Source organism: Cyrtonyx montezumae, unplaced genomic scaffold (assembly GCF_038088225.1).
Source record: "Cyrtonyx montezumae isolate F1298 unplaced genomic scaffold, pur_monq_1.0 scaffold_3, whole genome shotgun sequence".
NCBI lineage: Eukaryota > Metazoa > Chordata > Aves > Galliformes > Odontophoridae > Cyrtonyx > Cyrtonyx montezumae.
This window is the reverse complement of record NW_027072034.1, coordinates 160,328,694-160,339,834: the sequence shown is the minus strand read 5'-3', so window position 1 is coordinate 160,339,834 and position 11,141 is coordinate 160,328,694. Positions and strand designations below refer to the sequence as shown.

Genomic DNA, 11,141 nt, shown 5'->3' with positions numbered 1-11,141 from the left:
TGAGGGTTTGCTCAGACCCCAGAGAGAAGATGCTCGTGTTTATGTGGCCCTGAGAAAACTGATATTTACTTGCTCCTAATTCTTTGGGATTCATGCATGTTGTGTTCCTCATCCCTCAGTTAGTGATAGATACGGATGCTCTCAGAGTCCAGGGACATCAGCTCAGGCCGTGAACTGGAACTAAGGCCTGAAAGTTGGGTTTTTTTGGACAACTCTGGGCACGTGTGCATAGGGCAGCAAACTGTCAAGTGACTTTCCTGTATCACACTTCAGGGACCCCAACTACCTCGCTCCAAGAGAGCTCACAGGCACATCTGCTCCATTCCTGTCACAAGAACCTACTTGCACAAGCACAAAACACACTGTGTGCCCTGCAGGCTCTTAGCACCCACACCCCAAGCTCTTACTGCAGTGACAGTTGAGACGTCACGCACACGCTCCTCAGTTCTGCATTTCCCAGGCACGTTGCTCTGATCAGCACGTTCAGTGAGGGAAGGGCTCTCTGAGCTCGTGGAGGAAGGCTCCTCCTCCCCTAAAGAGGAGGACACCGTACTATCGACAACGCCAGGAGTCCCATCAGCATCTGTTTGAGAGTCTGCAGGGCTCTCCTCTGGGTGAAAACACCCCTGGCAGCGTGTGCTTGGATCCAGAGTGCTGCTAGGAGCCTGGTCAGGGTCTGAGTGAGAATCTGCAGGGCACGTCTCCAACTCAAAGCAATCATCGCTGTCATCACTCAGCTCAAAGAAGTCGCCGGTGCTGTTTAATGAGACGTATTTCTTGGGGTTGCTGTGCTCCACCACCTTCCTCGTGCTGCTCAGGAGTTTGCTGGGCTTGCTGTAGAACAGAGCTACCCACATGTGAAGTATCAGCTTCATCTCTTCCACGTCGTCGGGTAGATCGGAGTCCCAGGGCCTGGAAGACAAAGATAACTCATCTCCAGTGCTAAGCCCCAGCACAGGGGGGCTGTAAATGCTCAGCTGCATCGCCTTATGTGGTTTCCAATTTGAAAGCAAGAGAAACTCACAGCTGCAAACGGGCACAGCTCCACGTACCCATTCTAACTGCAGAGGCACAGAGTTCTGACGCAACAAAACACGCACCTCAGCACAGCAAAAAGGGCAATCATCATGCAAAGCAAAGCCAAAATAGAAAACCCGTTCCCTAAGTGCTCTAGCAAAAGATGTCCCCTGCAGATGGCCTTCCAGGCTGACTTACCCATGTAGGGCACGGATGACTGTTTTCTCCAGGGCATCGTTGGTGTACCTGCTGTCCAAATGGAAGAGGTACTCTGCCTCCCATTGGCACGTCACCTTCATGGACTCACCACAGCGGCTGACCGTGTGGGACTTGGCAAAGTCCTCCTTCAGCCTCGGGGGCAGCAGGCTGCTCCTGTGCCTTGCCTGTGCAGCCTCCGTGGGGCACTGTGGGTGGGTGATGTTCTGGTGGCGGAAGGGCAGGACCTTCCCGACCAGGGGTCCTGCTCGGGCGCTCCTGGTCCCGTTTCTGGAGAGTGCTGAGCCAGGGTAGGGGACACCTCTGTGTTTCTTTGAGTGCTCAGGCATCAGCGAGGCATAGGAGTGCTCGGAGGAGATGAAGGAGTGTTTGTTCACCTCGGTGGCCTCCTGCGGTGTCTCCCTCGGAGGCAGCACGCATGTTTGCTGGTTGTTCTTGCTGGAAATCCCAAGGCTTTTCTCTCCAGGAACAGAGGTTGAGTCTTTCAATTCTGTTTTTCCAGCAGGTGGAAGCTTCTGGTTTGGGGATGCTTTGCTGGATGAGACAGCTGCCTTTGCAAGCTTGTCTATCCTGTGGTACTCGTGGTCAGAAGTGCTGCGTGACGACTTGTGCTTGCGATGACTCTGCTGCTCCTTGGTGGAGTCAGTGGATGAGCTGCAGGACAAAGCAAGCACCTCGCTGTCTGCAGGGATGAAGGGAGGAATACAGGAACCCAGAGCCAGGTCTGCCAGCAAGTTCAAGGCATGGGACTCGTAGTCATTCCCCTTCGTATCGAAAACACGGCCGGTGATGTCGCTAGGATAAAGCTCACCCATCTGGCTGTCCGCTGCGTGGCTCTGGGAAGAAACTTGGCTTGGGAGGATGGAGAATGGATCCTTCCAGTCTGTGTTAAAAAAATAAAGAGAGTAAGTGGAGGTACCAGAGAGGGGGCTCAAAGTGAACGGCATTTAGACAGATACTGTGGCAGGCAGCACCTCTCCAATATCTCCACGTTAAGGACCTGTATGTTAGGAAAAGGATGCTTCTCCAACACGAGCTTTGCACATTCTCAAAAGCCCCAAAACCTCCAAGGTATGCAGGTGATGGGTGCTGCAGAAGGATCCTGACCTCAGGGAATGGATAATTCTCAGAAATCAATGGCTCTGGATCCACAGGTAAGAAAACTTCCCTTGGCCTCTGTGCATCAGGCAGTCTGGATCCAGGAAAAAAGGATTCGTGTAATATCATCTAAAAGCACTCCTCATCATAGCTCTAAGCCCACGTACAAGGTTAAAGCCTTCTACTAAAAAACTGCAAAACATCTCCACGTAAAACCTAATTAAATGAGAAGTGTGCTAGAGTCTTACACGCTACGTTTAATTTCCCTGGGAAACACACAGTGGTACACAAGAACTGAGTGTTTCTTACAGCTACACACTCTTATTTTTGCTTTTTTTTTTTTTTTGTAGATCCAAAGTTCAGCCTTTCTGAGTTACATACAGTGATGTGGGCAGAGCCCTCTGAAAGAACCAAACTCAACAGCAGGACCCGCTCTACAGCCTGCCCATGCGAGAGCACTGGCTAGAGCTGCTCCAGGAGCCTCCACATTGACAGCACAACTGATGAAAACTGCCACGTATCAGGAAGTCTCACAGCATGTGGGGATAGCAGACTGAGAAAATCGGACAAACTGAGCCCCAGTGGCAAAACCAGTCTTGAAAGCCTCCGCAAAGAGGGAAAATAAAGCCCAGAGACAGATCTGAGAAGACATCAAAGTGCGAGTGAGAGAAAACATGATGAATTAGCAGAAAGTGTCTCTCCTCTTCCATTATTTATTTTGGCAGTGTAATACTGGCTCTCAGTTTAAAAGCAGACTCCCAGCCAGCACCTGCAGACGCTGCACTGCGGGACTATCCACGCTGCCTCCTAAATCCACTGCAGACCCACTCTGGTTTTGCAACCTAACAGACCTGATCCCAATCCAGACCCTCAGCCCTAAGGCCCTTTGGCAGCTGCTGAATGACCTGACAGTGATGTTGGATGGCTGTGTGTTTAAGGTAAATATTTCCACAAGGAGCAGCATTCTTACCGCTTTCTGCAGGCTTTTTGGTGTGAGGTTTTGATGGCCTGTTAGCCACTCCTTTTATCACCTTCCTCTTCACTGGCTTTGCAATGGTTTCATTAACAGGAGCCTTTTTCACATCTGAATTCTTCAGCATCTTTGGTCTCTTTGTTTCTGAGCCAGAACTGCTGGGAGCTGAGGTTCCCTTCTGGATGGGTTCAGACTGTGTTTTGTGCACAAATTCTGCAGACAGCACCTCTGCACCTGGGACAAGGAAAGCAACGATTACAAAATAAGAATGTGGAAGGACTGCTTTAGAAGCGATGGGCAGCAGCAGAATCATCCTCAGCAACAATTTGTGCATCTGATAAGATATGATACTGATGCAAATGGCCAGCAAGCACTTGTTAAAATCAGGCATTGCTTCTTTGGCTCACTGGAAACCTGCTTTTCTGTGCTAGAATAGGTGATCTCTGTGAATCAGACACCAGTTCCTGTCTGGCATACCCTGAGGGTACAGACCACTCCCAGAGGCATGCAAGGACTTACTCCAGATCCATCAGCTCCGAGCACCCGGGAGGAAAAATCACGAGACAGGCTCCTAATAAAGCCTCACTATCCAAGCTGGATACCCCAGAGAAGCAGGAGGAAGTCAGCCTCAATTATATAGCACTTACCTCTTTTCCTTCTGTGAGGAAACTGTAAATGGGCTAATTTAAGCATGGGCTCATTGGAGTTGGCTGCAAGCCCTGTTTTTTTAGGAAAAGAGAACGTGATGTTGACTTTCTTCTTGGTCGCTTTCCTCTTCCTACTGCTGTCCCCCACAGGATGTATTTGCATCTTGAGGGGTGACCATTTCTTCCTGGTGCTTGTCACAGTGGTTCCGCTGGATTTCCTCTTGTTCTGCTTCACCCACAGCTTGCTGGGTGCACTAACATCTTTTGTGGGCCCTTTGCTCTGGTCCAGCCCCGAGGCAGCCTCTGGGTTTCCACCTTTTACATCAGGAAGGATAGGGTCTGGTGGTACAGCTAAAGAAAAGTCCTCTTTATGAGCAGTCTCTGAGTTGCAGCAAAGATACTGAGCAGCACCAGCAAAGCATCCTAAGGCAGCTGACATTTCCAGAGTGTAGCTGCTGGGATTGGAGAGGTAATGCTGCAGCTGGGAGAAAGACTGCTCCGAGTGTCCTCTGCAGGACTGAACACCTTCATCCTTGGCTGGTGGCAGGCAAGAAGAACAGGGAGCTTTGGTGTTCTGGCTGGAGGCTTGCTGGGTGTTTTGTTCAAGCTCTGCATATTCTTGGAAGTGCTGTTTGATGCATACGTTGGTACTGAGCACGTCCCCCCACGAAGAATTGGTGGCTTTCTGCAAAGCATAGCGAAGTCCAGGCAAAACAGAGGCTATTTTCAAAGAGATGTCACTAGCTTTCCTTTCCTGTTTTGGATTATGCCCTTCGACTGAAAAAAAAAAAAAAAGAAAAGAATTTTACTTATATTAATAAAGGATTACATTCTCCAAGTCACCTCACCACTACATGGCATGAAAGGCATGCACAAGTCCCCATAGCCAACCTACAAAAAGCTTGCCCTGGGGCAACGTCCTGGTTCAGTGGTTCCCTCCCCTCCAGGTGCCTCATACAACAGGTATGAGGATGTGGAAGGGCTCAGGTGAGGGATGTCACCAGGAAACTACTTGGCCAGGCTGTCAGACCACAACCCCTTATTGCTTTTCCATGTAGGAGGTGGTGAAGCACCCATGTGTGGGTTAAAGGCCATCCAAAGGGACTTCAGGGCCTTGGGATGACAGCTGATGGGACTGAATGCACAGATCATCTTTTTCTCTCTGCCTCCTGTACTGGGTAAGAACGCAGGCACAATCCAAAGGATCTTAGCTTTAAAGGCACAGCTTTGTGGCTGCTGCTGTCACCAGAACATTTGGATTTTAAGACAACCCATTAGCCTACATGGCATTGGGTTTGTGGGCATGGGAAGGCATAACTGTATTAGAGGGACGGGGTGCCTGCAGGGGCCTTGAAGGATCCACTGCCTGGATCGGTGCTGGCAACACTGCAGCACACAATGATGATCAGACAACAGGAGAAGGCAATGGGATACAACACTGGGATTGTAATACAGTGCAATACTGGACCTGTTGCTCACCAGTGTAAATGAACTGATGGGTGCCAGAAGGATTGGAGGCTGCCTGGGCTGCAGTGAGCGTGCCGTGGTTGAGTTCACGCTCCGGAGGGATACGAGACAGGTGAAGAATGGGATGAAGGGATGTTAGGAAGCTGAACTTTAGGAAAGCTAAATTCCATCTCTTCAGGGAGTTAGTCAACAAAACAGCCCGGGAAACTGTCCTCGTGGGGAAGAGCTGGCACACTTTTAAGGAGGCCTTCCTTAGCATGCAAGAGCTCTCCATCCCCAGGTGTAGCAAGTCAGGAAAGAAAGGTGAGAAAGCAGCATGGCTGAACTGGGACCCCTGGTCAAACCGAAGAGCAAAAAGAAAATGCACAGGCAGTGGAAACAGGGACAGATACTGTGGGAATACTGTAAGGAAGTTGTTAGGCTGTGTAGGGATGGGGGTTAGGAAAGCAAGGCAGAGCTCTGAGTGACACAATAGTGGCCTGTCAGTATCTAAAGAGGAGCTACAGAGCCTACAGGAAAGAAGGTACAGACTCTTTTAGCAGGGTCTGTGGTGATAGAACAAGGGGAAATGTGGCTTCAAGCTCAAAGAAGGTAGATTTAGGTTGGATATAAGGAAAAAATCTTTCCAAGTGAGGGTGGTGAGGCACTGGAACAGGTTGCCCAGTGATGTGGTTGATGCCTTGTCCCTGGAGACGTTCAAAGAGAAGATGGATCAGGCTCTGGGCAACCTGATGGAGCTGTGGTGTCCCTGTTCATTGGAGGGAAGCTGGATTAGGCCGCCTTCAGAGGTCCCTTCCAATTCTAAGGATTCTATGATTCATCCACTACAAGACTGCAGCCGGTCCGATGCTTTGCAGGCCTGGCCCATCTGTGTATTAAAATACAACTCATGTTTCTTTTGGCTGCAGGGACAAGCTGACAGCCCCAGCATCCTTCCCCATCACTTCCCCTCGCAGCAAGGCTGAATCCAGGCACGACTGGGGCAGGCTGGAGCTGCTCTTGCTCTCTGAGATGCATGGTTTTCTTCACCTATTGGCCTCACTGCTGCCTCGCACTGGCAACTCTGCTCCTCGTTAACAGCAAGCCCAAGCATCCCTACGAGTCTGGCTGGGGAACACAGCAGCACGTCTGCACAGTGGGTGTTATGCTGCCCTACATTCCTCCCGTCTGCTGTCTGGACAGGAAGAACACAGCTTCAGAGGCCGCTGGTTTTGAAATGGAAAACATTATTCACGCTTCAAGTTTGAGCCGAGCGACTTTAAATGTGTGTGTGCTTCACTCCCTTTTCTCTCTGTCCCTGCCACCTTCAGTTGCCATTTTTTTCTGTCTCCCAAACCTTCATGTAAACTTATCTTCATAGAGAGGAGAAAATCTCGGTTCCAGAGGCAGGCACAGCTGGCTGGAGTTAAGCAGTTCATAGGAAGAAATGAGACAGCACGTGCAGGAGCCTTCCTGGCACCAGAGGGAAAACATCTGGAAGCCATCAGCATTCAGACCGTGTCACATAACAGTGTGGAGCATTTGCTCAACATTATCCTCCTCCTCCTGCCTCTTCACTTCACTGCTTTCTGGCTGCTCATGCTTCCATCATCAGCCCTAAATGTGCTGCAGCCTCAAACCTTCCCATCAACATCCTGTGCCATCTCTGCTCCAGGATGCTCAGTATGTCTGGTCCTGTCCCACCTCCTTCCACAAGAAGCCTTTTCAAGACATACACCTCCCCTGCCTTGTTCTTCCTTCTCTCAGCATACAGTTCCTGCCAAAAATGAAAGCCCTTTGCTCCAGAGGGTATTTCCTCCCCGTTATGGGGCTCAATATCTGAGCAGTCAGTTCTCTTGAGTGTGTGCATCTCTCTCTTGCAGCCAGAAAAGAAAAGCTGCCACAGCCACCACCAGCACACGCTTAAAATCTGCATTCCCTCATCGCCAAGTCACCATTGTGTCTTTATCAGACTTGCAAGCCTATTTCATATGCAGATCTTAAAAGTTTACAGCTGGAGGTTAAACACCTTTTCAGTGCCCGTGCTCAGATGGGCAGAAGGGTCCTGTTGGCTTTTCTGCTGATTTCATCTTCAGGAGTGATAGCAACGTCCTGTACAGTCCTGCTGGCAATGCCAGTTGTCACACACACACACACACACACAAAAACTGCAATAGTGTGTGCTGGCATGAACTCTTGGCTCGTCCCTTGGGTGACTCAACAGAAAACAAGCCAGGATTTATGCAGAGAGAAGGGCCCCTGTTTATATCCTGTTTGGGGATGTGCAGGGCCAGGGGTATTTCTGATGAAATGCACTGAGTGAGAAGTGCACGGATGAAGCTGACCAGGGAATGAGGAGCAGTACCTCTCCTTATGCCCATAGGAGGAAACTGTAGCATGAACATTTCCATATAGTGCAGTATAAAGCCAAGAGATACTGAGAGAATTTGAAATTGCCCACACCAACAAAACCCACTTCATTTGATATCTCAACAGAAAATGATTTACTTATTTTTTTAGGACAGGTTTTTTTTCCTGCTGCTTATCAAACCACATTAATTCTGTGCCAGTCCAGCAAGTGCCATATGTTGTTTTACTCCCTGAGCACAGCTCCAGAGCACCTTTATGGGTTTAAGTCAGACTCCCATGCACCACATAAGTCAGTGCAGAGAGCAGATGCTGCTGAAAACTGACTGAGAGGAAGAACAGCAATTATTTTTCACACACATCAACTTGCTGTAAAGGATGTGTGGTGAAGGACTGAAACATGTGGACCTGGTTTAGACAGCAGCACAGTGAAGCAGAAGGGACTCAGCTCTCCTCTTTTAATACCCTATGCACTAAAGCTGTAGGTGGTGTTGAGCAGAGAAATGAGCTCTTCAAGAGAAATGTGTCCGTGAGGACCCTCTGACGAGGATCCTGCACCCAAAATACAGCATCTGAAACCAGCAATGGGAACCTCTTACCTCTCAGACACACTGATCGGGATGAGGAGAACAGAAACAGGGCCAGGAGGCTGACAGGCTCCTTGGGGTCGAATCCTGGGAAGTAAAGTGACAGGTTTTGGTTAGAGTGAGGGTGTCTATCCTCTGTCCCAAAACCAGGGCAGGTCATTCAAGCCCAAGCATTGGTTTCTTTGTCTCCATGCATTACCATCATCTCGTGCCAATGCAGAGGACGTCAGGAGGATCAGAACTCCTTGATCTTGCAAATATTTGATGATCGCCTGTAACAAACAAAAACAGAGTTAAAGCAATCTCTCCCTTCCCCCTCCAAGCATTCTTTAACTCACAACATGACTGTCAGCAAGCCCTGATTGCTGGTGGACGTGTGCCAACACCACCAGCTCATTCCTTGCTGAGGACATTGCCATGCCACTTGAGTCACAGGGACCTGGAACCCAAAGTCTTCCATTTAAGGCTGTTATTCTTCTCCAAGTCCTTCCATCTGTTACTTTAAAATGAGATATATGCTTAGCCAAGCTGAGTGCAATTAATAAACAAGGTTAATAGTTTTAGTCCCTTCAGTTCAGAAGTTTCTGGGCTTCTCAGCAGCACAAGGGGAGGGTTTTCCCAGAAGGGAAAGCAAAGTTGGACACAAGCATCTGACAGCACAACACCCACGGTTCCGGCTAAAAGTCCAGCTGAAGTTCTGTCCAAGCAGCTTGCTTGTTAGCAAAGAAACAAACAAAATTACATCTGCTGAGCCCAGGAGACTGCTGCGACTCTGTCTCAGAAGTGGATGATTGTATGTCTAAAAAAATACACATGTGCTTATGAAGGCTTTCCTTGTAGCCGGGTGTTGCCTTGTCGCAGAGCTGGGTTTGGGCTGCCTTTCCTTCCACGGGGACACCCATTTGGATCTGTTTTCCTCTGTGCAGACACAGCTTTTAAGGGAACTTACAGGAAATGAATAACCCTAGGGTTTCTAACGCCCTCACTGATCCCATTCAGTGTATTCAGGTTGGACTGATGCCCAACCCTCAGTTCCCCGTGACAACGGAGCAACTTTGGAAATGCTGAACAACTTCACTATTCAGAACAGTAGCTCCTTGCTCCCATTGTCTCCAGGCAGCAGAGCACAGCAGATAAAAAGCCAAAATGTCATCTGGTTCAATGAAACAGCTGTTGTTCCTCACCAATGGGGTGATTTCCATGTCATCCACCACCTGACACGGAGCTGGGAGGTCACCCTGCACCCAAACTGTCCTCAGGCAACCCCACTTCTTCCCAGCCACTCTTTCATTTTCACTTGCTAGCCTGATATCATCAACCATGGAAAAGAAAAAGAAACAAGGAGGTGTTTTTAAACCTGGGCTTCCAGGACCTGCTGCCAAAGCAGATTCACCCATGGCCATTCAACAGCATGTTGGGAAGGAAGAAGCAGACACAGGCTGTGAATGTTTCCTTACTGAATATGGGAGATGGTTTAATCTGGTTTGACAGGGATATGAAGGTGGGGAAGCTTCAGGGAAACAGTGTTCCTGTTGGCTTTCAGTATCAGTGTCTTTACGGCCACAACTTAACCACCTCATCTCCCCTGACTCCTCTAAAGTGAGCTCTGTGAGGTTTGGCAGGATGCACTTTGTAACCCCGAGCAGACATATGGCACTGGAGTAAATGGTCCTTATTTTGGGTCCATCCAAAAGAATCACAGAACATCCCAGGTTGGAAGGGACCCCTAAGGATCATAAAGTCCAACTGGGACCACCCAAGGATCAGACCAGAACAGAACCACTGATGTTGCACAGTTCAGGGCTTCTGGCATGTGAAGGGACATTAACGTTGTCTATTCCATCTCCTCTTTTTTTCTTCTCACGTTGTCACCCATAAAAGGCATCATTTCCCTCTTATCAATATTTTATGGAGTTTGAGTGGTTATACCAACAAAAGCACAGCCAGCTGTGTGTTTGTAGCTGTGAATTTACAACCCCAAACCTACAGGGAGTGTCAGATGTGACAGAGCAACCAGGAGCAGCAAAACCAAAGCCAAGCCAACCCCAAAGCCCAGCAGATGTAATTGCTGTGCACCTCAGGGGTCCGACTCTTGAAGTTGAAAGGAGACATGAAGATCACAGTGGGAACAGAAAGGCCTTAGCATGGTGGAAGACTCTTATCAGGTAACACTTTACAAGAAGTCCTTAGCAACGATGGAGGGGAAATTATCTGCTAAAGCAAAGATAAATCTCAACACCTTCAGAAGCCTGTGATGCTTCAGCACTACATCTATTTAACAGGGACTGATTTTCAGCCATGGGAATAAAGGCAGGCACGTGACAGCTTGTGTCTTTTGCTTTGTAATTATCATTCTAGCACTAAGGGTCTTACTTCTGCTTTTCTAATAAACAAGATCCCCTTGCAGTTTGGTATCTGCCATGCAAAGACAAACTCAATAAAATAATCTGACCTGGCACAAACACAGCCAAAGAAGAGGTACAAGGCATGCTCACTTTCCTGCCCAAATGATGCTTTGCAATACTCACCAAGTCCCTTTTCCTTAGACTTTCTAATAACTGATCCATTTTATGTTGATCCTTATTGGATGTTTCCACTTCGTACAGGCTGAAGTAAACGCCCTGAAAGCAAACTGCAGACAAAAGAGAGAGAACTTGATGCTGATGTGGCACCTCTTGAATCAACTCCAAACAAAACAGTGCCCCCATAGCAGGTGGAGGGATGCAAAATTAATGGCAATAGTGGTTTAGGGGGCTTGTTTTTCTTTCTTAAAACACTGCCATCAAGATT

At 48.7% G+C, this 11,141-nt stretch overlaps 1 protein-coding gene across 1 annotated transcript in view; it reads right to left on the bottom strand.

Annotated features, from left to right (window-relative positions):
• Window positions 1-11,141, bottom strand: part of TASOR2 (transcription activation suppressor family member 2) — a 31,680-nt gene that overhangs the window by 7,001 nt on the left and 13,538 nt on the right. Inside the window, exons 11-17 of the mRNA XM_065740939.1 lie at window positions 10,880-10,983; window positions 8,551-8,623; window positions 8,364-8,438; window positions 3,952-4,728; window positions 3,302-3,538; window positions 1,216-2,116; window positions 408-912 (exon numbers count right to left, since the gene is read on the bottom strand). Coding sequence (XP_065597011.1) covers window positions 408-912; window positions 1,216-2,116; window positions 3,302-3,538; window positions 3,952-4,728; window positions 8,364-8,438; window positions 8,551-8,623; window positions 10,880-10,983 — 2,672 coding nt within the window. The remainder of the gene's footprint in view (window positions 1-407; window positions 913-1,215; window positions 2,117-3,301; window positions 3,539-3,951; window positions 4,729-8,363; window positions 8,439-8,550; window positions 8,624-10,879; window positions 10,984-11,141) is intronic.